We start from the raw sequence: 15,515 nt of genomic DNA, 5'->3' as shown, positions 1-15,515 counted from the left end.
CTCCACCACTCCCCTCCCTGTAGCTCACAACAGTGGCTGTCTAATTCCAGGAGCCTGCCAGTAGCAGCCGCACACACACACACCGCGCACACAACTGGAAATTCAAGTTTCTCGCAGCCGCAGTCACGACGGTGCTCGCTCGGGCCATCACGGGGCGATGAGCTGCGGGTTGTACCATCGGCACAATAACCGCAGGTGGCCCCACGTGACTCCCTCCCCCTCCAACGCACAACTCGGGATCGATGTCTGTGTCCTGGATCAACAGCGGCCACCCCCCCCCCCCCAACTGCCCGGTTTACAAATATCGATCGCAGTGAAATTCCATTTGTGCCCGTCCGTCCTCTGCCTGGCTCGCCCTGGCCCCGAGTGCGTGGCGATTCGCGTTCCTCCTCCTCCTCCACCCCACTCGCCACTTACCCTCCTCCCCAACCCAGCTCCGTGGACCCGGTTACAGCCGTGGGCTGGCTGCGTGGAGTGTCGCTGGCAGAGGCTGTAAGGTGAGATCAGTGAGGCCAACCCCCCCCCCCCCCCAAGTCGCCAGCCTACAGCCGGCTGCGTCCACATCGAACAGGCGTGGTGGGTACAGTTTGGGGTGCGGCAGGGTTTGACTGTGGCTGTGTGGTTAGTGATGGTGGGTTTGGTGGCTTGGTGGTTGTGATGGTCCTTTAAGAGGAATGACGACGGAATGCGGCTTTGCCGTCTTCAAGGGACAGGCGTGCCGCTGGCATTCGCACACTCGTGGTGACACTTGGGAGGTGGGGTGTGTGTGTGTGGGGGGGCATTCTGGCTAGAGGAGGAGCCACCACCACCACCACCTCCTCCACAGGTGGACCGCATTGTCGGAACGAGGGGCGGGCGCGACTGCTCGCTGCTGTCCATGCGGCACGGGGCTGCGAGTTCACTCCGGCGGTGTGTGGGGAGTGGTCGCAAAGTGCCACTCGGGGCCCGTCCACTCAAACGAAACTTGGTGAGAGCAAAGAGCGAACAACTGGAGCAAGCAGCGGCAATGCGAAGTGCGACTGGCTGTGGATGAGTGAGGAGCCCGTGAAGCGAGCGAGCGAGCGAGCGAGCGAGGACGAGGGGTTGGGGTGGATGTCTCCGGCCAGCCGAGCTCGGTTCTGCGTCCACCGTGACAGGTCCAGCCCGTGACGGCGTCCCGTCGGACAGGGTCGCTCGGCTGACTTCTTGTAAGGCTCTGTGAGCAATGCGGAGCAGCAGGGTATGGTAGTAAGTGTTGGGTTCGAGAGGTGAGTGCCGCGGGTCGGTTGTTTGCTCGCCGTGCGCTGTGGAGGAGTTCGCCGACGTTTGAGACTTTTGCCTCGTCTGCGGAGATGGGGCATCACCAACAGGTGTGTGTGTGTCTGTGTGTTCTCGTGTGTGTGTGTTCTCACCAACAGGTGTGTGTGCCTGTGTGTGTGTGTCTGTGTGTTCTCGTGTGTGTCTGTGTGTGTGTTCTCACCAACAGGTGTGTGTGTCTGTGTGTGTGTGTCTGTGTGTGTGTTCTCGTGTGTGTGTGTGTGTGTGTTCTCACCAACAGGTGTGTGTGTGTCTGTGTGTGTGTGTCTGTGTGTTTTACCGTGTGTGTGTGTCTGTGTTCTCCTGTGTGTGTGTGTTCTCCCGTGTGTGTGTGTCCGTGTGTTCCCTCGTGTGCCGTGCTGGCCTTCATGCTACTTTGCTCACAGCACTTGCCCCAACAGTCTGTTCAGGCTGTACGCGGGATCTTTGTCTTTATCTGCGTTAGTCTGACTGTATCCTTGCCATTCTCTCTGCGTGTCTGTGTGGGGAGCGGTCGTGTAGTGGTTAACGCGCTGCGCCGTGAACCCGGAGAGCCGGTTCTGGGCCTCCCCCTAGGTCGACTCGGCCTCAAATTAGTACCCGGTGCTGTGTGTAAAACGTCAGCGCCGGGGAGACAAAGGCAGCCGAGCGTGGTGTAAGTTTATTTAACTAATTTCGCACCGAATGTAGCCACCCACCCACCACCCCCTCGTGTGTCATGCCGGCCTTCATAGATGCTGCTTCTGCTGCTGCTGCTCGCTAACAGTCTGTGAAAGGGGCCTTCACCGGGGATCTGTGCATGTCGCGTGAACTCAGAACGCACGTGTCGCTTCCCTGCGAAAGCGACACCTCTGTTCAGCCCGGCGCGCTGTTCGGCTGCTGCTGCTGCCCGGCTCCGCCACGTGGCGCGTCCGGGTTGCCTGGCGCCGGGTAACCTAATTCAGTTGCTGAAGGAACATTTTGGGTGGTTGTTGTTGTTGTGTCCGCATGGAGTCCCGACGTTTCGGCGCCGAGGCGCGCTGCGTCGGGCACTCCACGCGGTCGCCGTTCACCTCAAGGGCAGCCGTACGCAGAGGGAGTGCCGACGACTGTCTCGTCTGCGTGCGTGCGGTGCAAAAGCGACTTTCTGTGTTGGGAATACGTTGAGGTCCGTTTACGCGTGAACTCTGTTTACGCGTGTGCGCGGTTTACGCGTGAGCTCGGTTTTCGCGTGAACTCGGTGCACGTGTGAGCGCGCGATTTACGCGTGAACTGGGTTTACGCGTGAGCTCGGTTTTCGCGTGAACTCGGTTTTCACGTGAACTCGGTAAATTCGGTGAACGCGTGAATGCGCGGTTTACGCGTGAAGCACAAAGTGCCGGTTCGGCCTCTCCACTCGCGTTCACCGCCCTACAGTGCACAACTGTTAATCCGCCCCCCCCCCGTGCCCCTCCAGCTCCGTGTGGCCGCCACGTCGCAGGTTGACTTGCGGATTAACGCGTCCACGCGCGGCTGCGAGCTTTCGGACACACGGGGGGCGGGTTGATGCCGTGCCCTTGCCGAGGGTACAGTCATCCCACCGTGCACGCGGAGACGCAAACAACATGCGGGCACGCCAAAGTCCCGGGATGGGGTGTGTGTAGGCAACGTGTTCCGCACGCGGTTGGGTTGAAACCGCGCGAGCCGATCGATCATCGCCCGCTGTGCCAACGCCGCGGGACCCCGTGGCGACCGCGGCGGCCTCGCTGGAGGGTCTGGCCGCACCGATGGCCACGGCTCCATTGACTCGGCTGTTGGCGAGCGAGTTTGCCTGCCGGCACGCTCTCTCGCTCTCTCTCTCTCGCTCGCTCTCGCCCTGGTTGTTGTTGGCAGAGGTCCCGGGGCGTGAATGACGACGCCTCGGAGGGTGAGAGAGACCTCGGCCACGTCGTCTTCTCCTCGGCTACCGGCAAATATTTGGCGTGCGCCCGACCGTGCGACCCGGCGGAGTCGTCGGGCTGGCGAGAGAGTTGCCGGCAGCGGCGTGCCGGCAACGCGAATCGTTCAGAGCGTCAGAGTCGTTGGTTCGGGGGGGGGAGGCAACGTTCGTTTCGCGGAAATTATTTTGACCCGCTATTGATTTGTGTCCGCGCAGTCATTTCGATTTTCCTTCTCGTAACGTCGGTTGTTTTTTTTGTTGCTCCGATTTCTATTTGCTTCATCGCCGCCGTGCTTTGTATGTTTTATGTTGTTGGCCTTTGCACGTTTTGTGCCCGCCCAGGTCACTCGTGCGTGTGAGATGCCTGCTCTGGTCTCTTGGGTTTCTCCCCTGGTTCAACAAAAGTCACTTAAACTTCGGCCCTTGTGCCGGGAAAACTTCTTCAACGGTTTTGTTTTGCTTACAGGTTTTGTTGAAATCTTATTGGATGTCGTGCGCGGGTTTAGTAATATGCATCGTGTGCGTGTGCTGTGTGTGTGTGTTTCTTACAGACTTCCTTCGCTCTGAATCCCAGCAAGGCAACGTGGTGCTAATATTTACGACGCGGCCTTTCAGCTCGCGCACAAAGCAATACAATTTATTGACCACCAATTGAGAGGTGGGATTGCATTCCCCCTCCGAACATTCCGCACCAGCGCTCGACGCTGAATTACAACGCCAACCCCCAAAGGGACCAGGAACTGAGAGGGAGCAAGCGTGGCAGCGAGAGGCACAAGCAAACCGAGATTAAGCATAGGGCCCCAAGCAGCTCAAGGGGGTGAGGGCAGGTGGGCAATCCAGGCTTCGCTGGAATTAAAATCCTAATAAACAACACGAGATAGTTAACGTTACACGCCAATTCCTCTCCTGCCCCTTGTTGTTGCGGGTCTCTCATCTCGCTGCGTCTCTGTCTCTCTTTGTACCTCGCCTGGCATCTCAGTCTCTTCTCAAAATTTCGCTCCACCTGTTTCTCGCCTTCACATTCCCTTGACTCGCCACACGCTTTCCACTGCTTCCCACCGGGGTCTCCCAAATGGGCCCGCAGCGGCATTGGGCACCGACGCAGGCCTAGCTCGCCCGCAAAAAGCCTTCCTGGGGCCACGGACTACCAGCAGTGCTCGGCGAGGAGCGACGGATCGACGCCGGCAATGGCGGACGGGGGCGGCCGTTGCCGCATCTGCAGCTTGGAGCTGCGCGGGAGCCAGCGCCGCTGGATCTTTGGCGGGGAGAGCGCGACGGGCCGCCCGGGCCTCCGCGTCATCCTCTCGCACCTCCTGGGCCAGGAGCTGGCGCGCGGAGATGGCCGCGGGGAGTTTGCGTGCGGGAAGTGTGCCTTCTCCCTCGAGCGCGTCTACAGGTGCGCTGCTGCTGCTGTTGCTGCTGCCACCATCACCGCTGCCCTCCGGCCGGGTTTATCGGCGTTATTCTCCCGCGCGGGTTTCCGTGGTTGTGCTGCTGCTGCCGCTGCTGCACAGCTCTCTTTTGGATCGTACCGACGTTTCGCACCACACCCCAGGCGGGAGCTGGCTCGGAATTGAATGCGCGCGTCCGGCGCGCGTGTGCGGCGAAAACGCCGGACGTCGTGCCGACGCCGCGCGGTACGACCCGTGGCCCACGGGAGAGCTGCGGACGGTTCTCTGCTCACATGGGGCTTGGTGAGCGAGCGAGCCAGCCGGTGACGACTTCAAGAGTAGCCTCATGGTAGAGATGTGACACGTGGCCCGCGAATGCTTGAAGCGGGCAGTGACGTTACTACGTGGTGCGCAGTTTGATATATAGACTTACTAAGACATTTCATAGACATGCATAGAGACCCGTAGACTTACAAGGACATTTCAAAGACCAGCATAGAGACCGATAGACTCACAGGGACATGTGATAGACCAGCATAGAGACCCATAGACTCACAGGGACATGTGATAGACTTGCATAGAGACACATAGACTTACAAAGACATGTCACAGACTTGCATAGACACCCATAGACTCACAAGGACATACCATAGACTTGCATAGAGACACATAGACTCACAAGGACATGTCATCAACTTCCAAAGAGACCCATCTACTCACCCGGAGACCCATAGCCTTAAGCGGTCTGCGTGGAGCGGTGGGCATTTGCATGTGGCCCATGCCTTGAGCACCTCCGCGCGGGATGCCGCGCGGAGGTGGTGAGCGGCGAGCGGGGAGTGAGGCTGCCGTGGTGGCGGCGACGGCGTCCACCGAAACCCTCGGGGCTCTGCCGGTCGCTCCGTGCGCATCTCCCGTCCCGGGGCGTGGCGGTGGCTGAGACGCATGCCGCTTCTAAACGTGGGGTCGGTGCATCGCGTAGTGCTGGGATCTGCGCGTGTGCGCACAAGGACAATTCGGCCTCAAATGAGTACCTGGTGCGGTGTGCAGTACACATCGTCACTGGGGAGACAAAGGTGGCCAGGCGTGGTGCTCCCCACCCACCCACCCACCACCTCGTGTTCTGTGCCGGCCTTCATAGGTGCAGCTCGCTAACAGCACTTGCCCCAACAGTCTGTTAAGGTTACACGGGAGACGAGGGGGGGGGAATCTTCGTGTTTGGCATCCACCTAATCAAGAGTTTGGCTTGAGTAGCCGGTACGTGGATTGCCACCTCCAAGGGTAGAAAAAACAACAACCCCGAAACCGGAGGAGGGAAGGCCAACGAGCAAGCGTCGTTGTCTTGAGTGTTGCGTTGTTCATCATTATCAGCACCAGCCATGATCAATCCACTGCTGGATGAGGGCCTCCCACAGGTGTATTATTAACATTATGATGCGACTGACAAAAAAATTACTTTTAATGTACGGGGGAAGATTTGTAGCTTTACCAGGACAGTAGCGGCTGCCTCCTCAACCAGAGGGACAAACCTGGGGGGAAACACCCAGGACCGTAGGCAGTACAACAAAGTGGGTTTCTGTCCTCCCCCTGTTCTGCGTGGGTTTCCTCCTGGGTTCCTCCCATAGCTGAAAACCCACAGACGACAGTGTTACTGGCATTGGCCACATATCCCAATGCTATGAAAACATTTTCCGTGCAAATTATTCCATCGGGATCGTACGTAGCGGCAGCGGCAGGAGCAACAACAGCAGCAGCAGCATGATCCCTCCCCTCCCTCCCACCCGCCACTGTGGAAAACTCGGTAGGACCCCCCCCCCCCCCCCCAGAACATCAGTTGTTGAGGCTCGGTGAGACTCTCCGGGCTAAGCGAGGGTTCACGTCTGTTTTCGTTCAACCCCGGCGAGAACTCGAGAGGGCATGATGGGAGTCTCATTGGCAGCAGCAGGGACGTGGACTGCCAGCGACAGAAGTTGAGTACGGTAATGAAAGCGAATAGAAATCTGCGCGAAAATAAAACTTTGTCGGAGGGGGAAAACAATTATGGAAAGTATTGCGCAAGGCGGCTGGAGATGGATTATGTTTCGCCTGATCGCAGCACGTTTGTGTGTACGTTGGACTTCGTTTGCACCGTGTACGTAGCGTCGTTATTGGAGACGCCGCTAATGACGACGCGTGGTCATGCACGTGGTGCGCGCGCACCGCAGGTACGACGGCGTGATGAACCGCGTGAAGGCGCTGTCCATCGAGCGCATGCAGAAGCTGGCGACGGAGCGTGACAAGCTGGCGCAGTGCGTGCTCTTCCAGTACGGCCGCTCGAACCCGGGCCAGGGCCGGCCCGGCGGGGCCCGGCAGCGCTCGCTGGACGCGAGCCGCGTCGCGTACAACGAGCTGCTGCAGGACGACGCCGCCTTCTCCGAGTACGAGAGCTGGTCCGAGCGCGGCGGCGGCGGTGGGGGCGACGGCGGCGGCGGCAGCTCCTGCTCCTACTCCTTCGCCTCGACGCCGCTCAAGAGCGCGCCGGGAGGCCGCGGCCCGCCCCGCCACGGCCCCGCTTCGGGCCGCTCCACGCCCAGCGGCTGCGGCGCCGACGCCATGCGCCGGTGCGTCAGCGTGGACTCGCTGCGCGTGCCGGACGCGCGCTACGAGTCCGTGTGCAAGGTCCCGCGCAAGGTGGCGGCCGGCATGGGCGCCCGGTCGCCCTGGTCCGTGTCGCGCTCCGTCAGCGTCGGGGGCGGCAGCGTCGGCACCTCTTCCGCGGCGAGACGGAGCCGCGGCGCGGGCCCGGGCTCCCTCGGCAGGCGGGGGTGGGGAGCGGTCGGTTCCATTGGCTCGTCCGTGTCCCTGGGGTCCCTGGCGTCCTTCGGCGCCATGCCCGCGCTGTCGATCGCCGAGGAGGAGGAGGATGGCGACTGCGAGGACGCGGTGGACAGCGTGAGCGTCTTCTCGGCCCGCTCGCCCGTGTCGCCTCCGCCGCCGCCTTCGCCGGCGCTCGCCCGTTCCCTGCAGCTGGTGCGCAGCATCGGCGTCCGCGGCCTCCGCGCCCCCAAGGGCAGCGGGATCCCCACGCCGTCGCGGGGGGGCGGCGGCGGCGGCGGCTCGGCCCGGACGCGTAGCGAGCGCAGTGAGCGCAGCACGCCGCGTGGCAGCCCCCGCCGCGAGGAGGCGCCGGAGCTCTCGGAGGGCGACGCCGTCGGAGCGGAGGAGCGCGGCGCTTGCCGTGAGGTACGGCGCGAGCTGCGTTTGTTTCACGTTCGGGAGCCACCGGCGCCCTGTGGTGACCTGCGGGGTCGCGGCGGGGGTGGATCTGGCTCGGCAGGGATGGGCGGTTTAAAAAAAAATATGTCATTGAAAATACATTTTTATTTAATTTTATTTGTTTGAAGCAGTGGGCAAGATTTTATTTTTAAATGCCATCCATCCAACAAGCGGTTAACACAGAGCTGCAAATTATTTTAATAAATATATTTGTCAGTGAATTATAAAAGCCAAAGAATATATGCAATAGTTTTTGATGTCGCTCTTATCCTCCAGATTTTGAGAAAGGCCCCACGTTTCAGTCTCAGTTATGCTTCGCTGCTGAAATTAATATTTCATAGCCGTGTATTTGCCACGTCACCACCGCGGAGTGCCACGCGGCGCCGCGTGTGATGCTCCGTGTGCCCCCGTTGCCCGGCCAATGCCCTTTTAATTCTGCCCTAAGCTGGGTGCGTACCCAGCCACGGCGCGACCCCATTTCACGGCGTTGCCGCATTCTCGCGAATAGAACGGCACCTTCACCGGGGCTTCGGGACGAATGTGCAAGCCTGCAAAATGATGGTGACTGGGTGACGACAATGACGACGATGATGTTGATGATGTTGATGATGTTGATGATGTTGATGATTGCGATTTAAAGCTTTCGTGACTGCAGGGATTCATCTTCTTGGTTCTTTTGGTAAAGTCACGTAGAAGGGAAATAATAAAATAAAAAAAATAAAACATCATAAAATACAATTCTCAAGACGAAAGACAGCATCTTTCCGACAGACCTGTTCTTCACCTGAGGACGGCTGCTTGCGTTGTGGCAGAAATGTCGTGAGAATTGTATTTTATTATGTTTTATTTTTATTATTTTATTATTTCCCTTCTACGTGACTTTACCGAAAGAACCAAGAAGATGTCGATGATGATAGAGAGGAACAATTCTAATAAAGGCGCCACCACACCGCCCAATCACCAGGCTCACGTAGAGACCCACAGACTCGGGTAGAGACCCGCAGACTCGCATAGCAAGTCACGAGTGTCTCATCTCATGGAGTGACTTGTCCTTGCCATAGGAATATGGAAATCCCACCACCTGTCTCAGGCACACCGCCACGGATGAGCACTACCCAGAGTTAGTTAGCGCAGGGAGAGGCCTTCAACGGCCGCCCTCTCCCGCTCGCCGCAGTCACACACGGCTACCGCTCACGCGTCTCTCTCTCTCTCCCACTCGCCGCAGTCACACACGGCTACCGCTCACGCGTCTCTCTCCCGCGCGCCGCACAGGATGTTGGCCAGCAGCTGGAGTGGATGACGCGGCAGCGGGAGGAGAGCGGGGCGGCCACGCGGACCGGGGACCTCGAGCGGAGCCTGGCGAGCGCCGTCGGCGAGCTGAGCCTCCGCGAGCGCCTCCTGGAGGTGCCGCCACTCCCCCGCTCCCGCACCCGTGTGCCGCTCGATGCGACCGTTCATGGTTTTGATTTGCGTGCGGCTCTGCGGCGCGCGGCGGCGCGCGCGGAGATCGCGACCGTGCCACGCAGCGACGGCCACCCCCCTTTCACCCACATTCCACAGTGTCCCCAGTTCATTTCCATCTCCCGGGCGCGGCGGTTGAAACAACGGTGCCGGTTCCTTAAATCCGCCCGGCAGTAGAAATGTTTACGCCGCGGTGAGTCGGTCGGCAGGTCGCGTGCGGTGGGGTAGAGTGTGGGTACCCCCGCCGGAGGTTCTTCCTGCGCCGGTGGCAGCCGCGTTGTCGTGCACGGCGGTGACGGTGAGCGGGGCCCGCAGGACTGCGCGAGGATGGCGGAGGAGAGAGCGGCGGGCGACGAGGACTCGGGCCACCTCGTCACGCGACTCAAGGACAGGATGTCGGAAGGACGCTCCGCTCCCGTGGTGAGTCTTCAACCCCTGTGACTGGCCATCCCTTTGCAAACCGCATGCAAACCCAGCGGTGACACGGGGGGTGCGACGGGAGGGGGGGGGATACCTTTAGCAGACAACAGTCTGGGCAAAGGCCACTGTTCCCTGCTGTGATCTCCCTCCTATGATGTCGCTGCTATAATCTCCCTCCTATGATGTCTCTGCCTATATCATATTTATTCCTCTTTCTCCCGACGCTCTGGACGAATGTCCCACCGCCGTCGAGCGATCGTGAGCACCAGCGATGGGCTTGAGGAGGCCTGCATCCAGCAGTTGATAGATAATGGCTGTCGATGAAGATTATGAGTTTGGTACGGCCGGCTGCGACTGTCATTAGACGCGCAATTTGAGCCGTGGGAGAGTTTTCAGTCACGGGCGTGGGTCGGCGCCGCCCATCCTTCTCCCCACTTTGTGCGGAGTCAGCGGTGGTTTTTCCCAAGAATAGGACAGACTCGTCCCCGCCACGGGAACGTGGAGTTCCACCATTGGCTCACTGCCAGACGGGGGCGAGTGCCGGCTTGTCTTCTTAAGGGCGCAGCCCCTGCAATTGCTCGCTCGCGCTACTGCCGACCGACGGGTCTCCGCTAGAGGGTGCGTTGGCCTACTCTTCCACGCCAGCCGGGTGTCCTGTAAGAGCCGATCGTAGACTCGCCGTGGTGTGGCCATCGGCGCTGCCGGGGTGGACGGAGGCCTTTCCCTGACCCACATTTGAACCGTTGCCGTGTTTCAGACCTCCGAGGCACGAGACGGTCCGTCGGATCGTCCTCGTGCGCGGGGGACAGACGGACGGGAGGAGAGGGGCGGGAGGGAGGAGAGGGCCGGGAGGGAGGAGAGGGACAGGAAGGATGAGAAGGAGCTGCTGTGTCTGAGGGAGGCTCTGGAGGAGAAGGACACGGACATCCGCCGGCTTTGCAGCGTCCTCTCCAGCAACGAGTCCACCATCGCGGTGAGCGACCGGGAATCTCACCGGAGCGCCGTGCGGCACGACCGTGGCAGCTTTGCGTTTACCGAGCGGCGGCGGTGGTGGGCGGCACCGCGTGCCACGGTGCGCCACGCGCGTCACGGTGCCCCCGTTGTCGTACGCAGAGCCTGGACACGGTGCTCAAGCAGAAGGACGAGGAGCTGAAGCGATCGAGCGACGCGTTCCTGGAGATGATCGACGGCTTGCGGAGCAGCCACGCGCGCGCCGCCCGGCAGAAGGACGCCCTCATCGCGGAGATGGAGCAGGCGCTGCGCAGGAAGCTCCGCGACACGGAGGTGCGGAAGGCCTCCATCCCTTCCCTCTCTGAGATTGTTTACCGCGGCGCGCAACGCCGTGGACGTTAGAGAACCCATGACGTCGTTCGCAAAGAGCAGGCCGCAGCGTGCCGCAGGCGTCGGGGTTGGTCCACGTTTGAAAAAAAAAAAAAAAGTCACGCCGCCAAATTCCACGTTCGTCCAGGAGCTGCTCAGGAGCAGGTCGAGCGGCGGGGACGAGGCCTTGGCGGAGGCGACGGAGCGCTGCGTGGAGCAGCAGCGCCAGCTGCAGCAGGCCCTCGTCGACAGAACGCGGGAGCTCTCCGAGCACCAGGAGGAGGTGGAGAGGACGCTCCGGCTGGTCGTGGACAAGGAGCGCCTGCTCAAGGTGCGGCGCCGCCGCGACCCCCGTGACCCCCGTGACCCCCGTGACCCCCGTGACCCCCGCGACCCCCGCGACCCCCGCGACCCCCGCGACCCCCGCGACCCCCGCGACCCCCACGCCTTTTCCGTCGCGCCGTTGACGCGGGGCGGCCGCTACCGTCGGCGGGAGCCGCCGCGCGTTCCGTGACGTTGACCCCCCCCCCCCCGTGGCCGTCGCCGTGCCGATCTCTCTACAGGAGAAGACGGAAGCCACTTCGACGGCGGAGGGCGAGCTGAGGGCCGAGATCGAGCGGCTCAAGCGCAGCACGGTCCAATCTCCGCGCGGAGCAGGGGCGGGCGACGCTGCTCAGGCAGTGCCCGGAGACACAGAGGCCTCAGTGAGTCCCCAACTGTCACCCGTGTCACCCGCCCCACGCCTGCCACCCACGCCACCCGTGCCACCTGTGCCGCCGCTGAGCGCTCCACTCTGGCATCCCCTTGAGTTCTCGTCATCACTGTGATCGGCAGCAGCCATGAGCTCTCCACCGATGATGCTGATATTGCTGCTCATGATGCCGATGATGGTAAGGGTGCTGCTGCTGCTGCTGATGATTATGATGGCGCTAATGATATGGGTTTCGCAGCAGCTGCTGCTGCTCATGGCAATGATGAGGATAATGCGAAGCGAATGATAATGATGATGCTGCCGCTCGTGATGCTGACGATGACAATGATGTCACTCGTCATGATGAGGATGCTGTTCACGATAAAGACACTGTTGCTAGCGACGACGAGGATGTCGCAGCGGCTCCCCGTGATAATGATGATGACGCTGATGACGAAGCTGCCACTGACGATGATGCACGTGCTAAATTCGGCAGGAGAGGCCTCACCAAGGAGGCCGGGATGGAGGCGGTGTCGACACGAAGCTCGTGGCTGAGAACGTGGCGCTGAAGGCCCAGCTCGCCCAGAAGGAGAAGCTCCTCCAGGTGAGAGCCGTCTCGCTCCATTTGGGCTGTACGGGCCACATCTGGCTGTCTCTGGCTGTATCTGGCCGTCTCTGGCTGTTTCTGGCTGTCTCTGGCTGTCTCTGGCTGTCTCTGGCCGTCTCTGGCCGTCTCTGGCTGTCTCTGGCTGTCTCTGGCTGTCTCTGGCTGTCTCTGGCCGTCTCTGGCTGTATTTGGCCGTCTCTGGCTGTCTCTGGCTGTCTCTGGCCGTCTCTGGCTGTATCTGGCCGTCTCTGGCTGTCTCTGGCTGTCTCTGGCTGTCTCTGGCTGTCTCGGGCCGTCTCTGGCTGTCTCTGGCTGTCTCGGGCCGTCTTGGTCCGTCTTGGTCCGTCTCCCATCGTAACGTTTAGTTCAGCGCTGCGACGATTCACTCTGGGCAGCAGAACATAGTGGCAGTGCTGCAAAATGTATCGTTATTATTACGATTCCGTGTATTTACCAAGGGAGGCTTCACTGAGTCTCAAGACTCTATTTCAGGAGGGTCCTGCCCAGTTTTCGCTTGGGAGGGTGATGCTGCTGCTGCTTTTGTAGTTTGCGATCCCAATTGAGTAATTTGCAGGGTGATTTCTTCAGCATTGGGATGTTGTTTGGGCCAATAACAGTGACATTGTGCGGTTTGTTTCGCGATGGGAAGAAGCCAGAGAACCGGGAGGAAACCCACGCAGAAGAGGGGGGGAGAACGAACCAACTCCACACAGAAAGGCAGGCGCCCGAGTCAGAGATCGAACCCGGGCCGTTGTTGATGTGAGGCACGAGCAGTACCGCTGCGATGGCGCCCAGCGACCCGCCGCAGTTGCCAGAACGCACCCCATGACGGCAGCGGGGCGACCGAACTTCCGGGGGACGCAATTGTCAGAGCAGCACACGCAAAGCGACAACATCGCCAAACGAGCGGCGACGCCGTCGAAGTAACGGCGCCGCGTCCGACGCCCCCAAACCACCACCCCGCCGTTTTGTGGTCGGCACTGAGGCACCGATCGCTCGCACGGACGGCAATGCCCAGTCACAGCGACGTTCCGACACTCGAGGGATGCGCCCCAGGAGTTGGGTGAGGAATGGGCTCCGGCATTCTTACCAAACCGAGGCCCGGCGTCGTTTAGCTTGGAGCACTCTAAGCTAGACGACGCTGCACGATTTCCTCATTGCGCCCAACCCAATGGCCGTGTCCTCTCGGGCGCATTAGGGGACGGGTCGATGGCGCGCGGAGGGCATTCATCCAGCGATGGATTGACAACGGCTGACGGTGATCGAGTGAGTTGGTGCAGTGTCCCGGGTGCTGCATTGACACTTTGAAGCTTGTGAGTCACAAGGCCTGGTGTTGGGGATTCACTCAGCCCACCATCTTTTAATTAACACGACTTAGCGGCGAGTCAACAGCGATAATCCTACGCACGTCAGTGGAAGTGCGCAGTGTAAATTTGGGTCATCTGGGGTTTAGAGGTGAGGGACGCGGGGCGGTGAGGGGTGGGGGGAGGTGAGGGGCATGGTGAGGGGCGTGGGGAGGTGAGGGACGCAGGGAGGGGAGGGGTGGGGGGAGGTGAGGGAAGAAGGGAGGTGAGGGGTGTGGGGAGGTGAGGGGTGGGGGGAGGTGAGGGGCGTGGGGAGGTGAGGGACGCAGGGAGGTGAGGGGTGGGGGGAGGTGAGGGGCGTGGGGAGGTGAGGGGCGTGGGGAGGTGAGGGAAGCAGGGAGGTGAGGGGTGGGGGGAGGTGAGGGGCGTGGGGAGGTGAGGGGTGTGGGGAGGTGAGGGAAGCAGGGAGGTGAGGGGTGGGGGGAGGTGAGGGGCGTGGGGAGGTGAGGGGTGTGGGGAGGTGAGGGAAGCAGGGAGGTGAGGGGTGGGGGGAGGTGAGGGGCGTGGGGAGGTGAGGGGTGTGGGGAGGTGAGGGAAGCAGGGAGGTGAGGGGTGGGGGGAGGTGAGGGGCGTGGGGAGGTGAGGGGTGTGGGGAGGTGAGGGAAGCAGGGAGGTGAGGTGTGGGGGGAGGTGAGGGGCGTGGGGAGGTGAGGGAAGCAGGGAGGTGAGGGGTGGGGGGAGGTGAGGGACTTGGGGAGGTGAGGGGTGTGGTGAGGTGAGGGGTGGGGGTGGGGGGAGGTGAGGGGCTTTGGGAGCTATAAATCTATTTTTTTCACAAAGATGTCCAGCCAGGGGCGGGTAAGAACGCTACAACAGCGAACGGTACAAAAACACGATAGGAGTGCAAAGTACAAGGGTGACACTGGTGCACGAGGCCTACTCTTTTTCCGAACGACGTCACGGGATCTGTAGTGGCACCCACAGTGAAACGGACGGTGCGGTGCGCGTGTATATATAGTTTCTATGGTCTTGGTCGCTACGCCCCCCCCGCGGCATTAGGCAGGGGGCGTCCGCCGGCTCGAGCCGCCAACCTCCGCGAGAAGCGGCGAGCGAGCGACCGCTCGGCCTTCCGTGAAGAGGCCATCGGTGCACAAACCACGTAGAGCTTCTCACGCCGTGCGGTGTCGTGTGCCTTCGTGTGTCGCGTATCTCGCGTGTCGCGTGCCGGATGTCGTGTGTCGTGTGTAGTGTGTCGCACATCTCGCATGACGCGTATGTCACGTCTCGTGTGTCGTGTGTCGCGTGTGTTGAGTAGCATATCTCGCGTCTCACGTCGTGTGTCGTGTGTCACGTGTTGCGTGTCGTATCTCGCATGTCGTGTCACGTGTCTCGCGTCTCGTGTGTCGCTTGTCGTGTGTCTCGCGTGTCGCGTGCCGTATGTCGTGTGTCGTGTGTCACGTGTGTTGAGTGGCATATCTCGCGTCTCGTGTCTCCGCGTCTCATGTGTCGTGTGCCGTGTGCTCCGGGCAGGAGCTCGTGGGAGAGGGCAGCAGGAACGGAGGCCACGGCCGCTACGACTACGACGATGACGACGCTCACCACCACCTCCTCCTCCTCGACGACGACATAGACGACGATGAGGGGGATGACGGTGAGACGCACGGCGTGCCGGGCCGCCCGCGTGGCGAGTTCACGTTGGGAGCTGCGGATTTTCGGCGCGGGGTAAATAATAAAAACGCTCTGCCCTCGCGAGCAGGGAGACGAGCGGATTACCCCGTGCGTGCGTGCTCACCTCCCCCCGCCCCTCACCTCCCCACACTCCTCACCTCCCCACGTGCCTCACCTTCCCACCCCCCCTCACCTCCCCACGCCCCCTCACCTCCCCACACTCCTCACC

At 61.1% G+C, this 15,515-nt stretch overlaps 1 protein-coding gene across 3 annotated transcripts in view; it reads left to right on the top strand.

Moving 5' to 3' along the window:
* Window positions 1-113: 113 nt before the first annotated feature.
* Window positions 114-15,515, top strand: part of LOC144733924 (uncharacterized) — a 24,854-nt gene continuing 9,452 nt past the window's right edge. The window contains exons 1-11 of one of the 3 annotated variants that reach the window (XM_078615941.1): window positions 114-497; window positions 3,724-4,568; window positions 6,765-7,782; window positions 9,088-9,219; window positions 9,592-9,696; window positions 10,454-10,669; window positions 10,810-10,980; window positions 11,165-11,347; window positions 11,580-11,720; window positions 12,204-12,311; window positions 15,149-15,269. In XM_078615941.1, the coding sequence (XP_078472067.1) occupies window positions 4,360-4,568; window positions 6,765-7,782; window positions 9,088-9,219; window positions 9,592-9,696; window positions 10,454-10,669; window positions 10,810-10,980; window positions 11,165-11,347; window positions 11,580-11,720; window positions 12,204-12,311; window positions 15,149-15,269 (2,404 nt within the window). In that variant the 5' untranslated portion in view covers window positions 114-497; window positions 3,724-4,359. Of the gene's footprint in view, window positions 498-571; window positions 4,569-6,764; window positions 7,783-9,087; window positions 9,220-9,591; window positions 9,697-10,453; window positions 10,670-10,809; window positions 10,981-11,164; window positions 11,348-11,579; window positions 11,721-12,203; window positions 12,312-15,148; window positions 15,270-15,515 lie in introns of those variants that run through there. The other 2 variants (XM_078615939.1, XM_078615940.1) reach the window with 2 other exon arrangements.

This window comes from Lampetra planeri, chromosome 49 (genome assembly GCF_965212315.1).
Source record: "Lampetra planeri chromosome 49, kcLamPlan1.2.h2, whole genome shotgun sequence".
NCBI classification, from domain to species: Eukaryota; Metazoa; Chordata; class Hyperoartia; order Petromyzontiformes; family Petromyzontidae; genus Lampetra; species Lampetra planeri.
The sequence above is the reverse complement of the archived record's forward strand: the minus strand, read 5'-3'. Positions and strand labels throughout refer to the sequence as shown.